The 598-nt window shown below is 50.7% G+C and overlaps 1 protein-coding gene across 1 annotated transcript; it reads left to right on the forward strand.

Moving 5' to 3' along the window:
* LOC101629808 (histone H2B type 1-K-like) lies at window positions 1-205 on the forward strand. Its single transcript, XM_012734176.1, has one exon. It carries the CDS (start codon window positions 1-3, stop codon window positions 202-204), a length of 204 nt encoding a protein of 67 aa, XP_012589630.1. The 3' UTR covers window position 205.
* Window positions 206-598: the final 393 nt, after the last annotated feature.

The raw sequence follows: 598 nt of genomic DNA on the forward strand, positions 1-598 counted from the left end.
ATGGGCATCATGAACTCGTTCGTCAACGACATCTTCGAGCGCATCGCGGGCGAGGCGTCGCGCCTGGCGCACTACAACAAGCGCTCGACCATCACGTCGCGGGAGATCCAGACGGCCGTGCGCCTGCTGCTGCCCGGCGAGCTGGCCAAGCACGCCGTGTCCGAGGGCACCAAGGCTGTCACCAAGTACACCAGCGCCAAGTAAATTCGCCAAGTAAGCGGCTTCACAACCTAACCCAAAGGCTCTTTTCAGAGCCACAAAACTGTCAACATTAGAGCTGTAGTCACAATTCGCTTCAACTAATTCTTTGCAACCGTTGTATGTACCTGTATTTTATTTCCCAAGTGAAACGGGGTTATATTAGGGGGTGTCCCTTTGTTAAGCATGGAGTTTTAAGGTTAGGAATGTGAAAGTGCGGCGTGGTGTGCGTGTGACTGGCAGTGTTGCCAAAGTGATGGGCTTTTCCTGTGTGAAGTGAGTTATGTCTGAGACAGTCACAAAAGTTGTGGCTTTTCCAGGCTATTTGCGGTCAGAACACTCCCAGGCTTGATATTTAAGCTGCACTTGATTGCAATAATACTTTGCAAGAGAGATGAAA

Source organism: Condylura cristata, unplaced genomic scaffold (genome assembly GCF_000260355.1).
Source record: "Condylura cristata isolate star-nosed mole 26May11 unplaced genomic scaffold, ConCri1.0 scaffold00048, whole genome shotgun sequence".
In the NCBI taxonomy this organism is placed as follows: Eukaryota; Metazoa; Chordata; class Mammalia; order Eulipotyphla; family Talpidae; genus Condylura; species Condylura cristata.

Coding starts and splice junctions, on each gene's coding strand:
- LOC101629808 (XM_012734176.1), top strand. CDS start 1: ATGGGCATCATGAACTCGTTCGTCAACGACATCTTCGAGCGCATCGCG.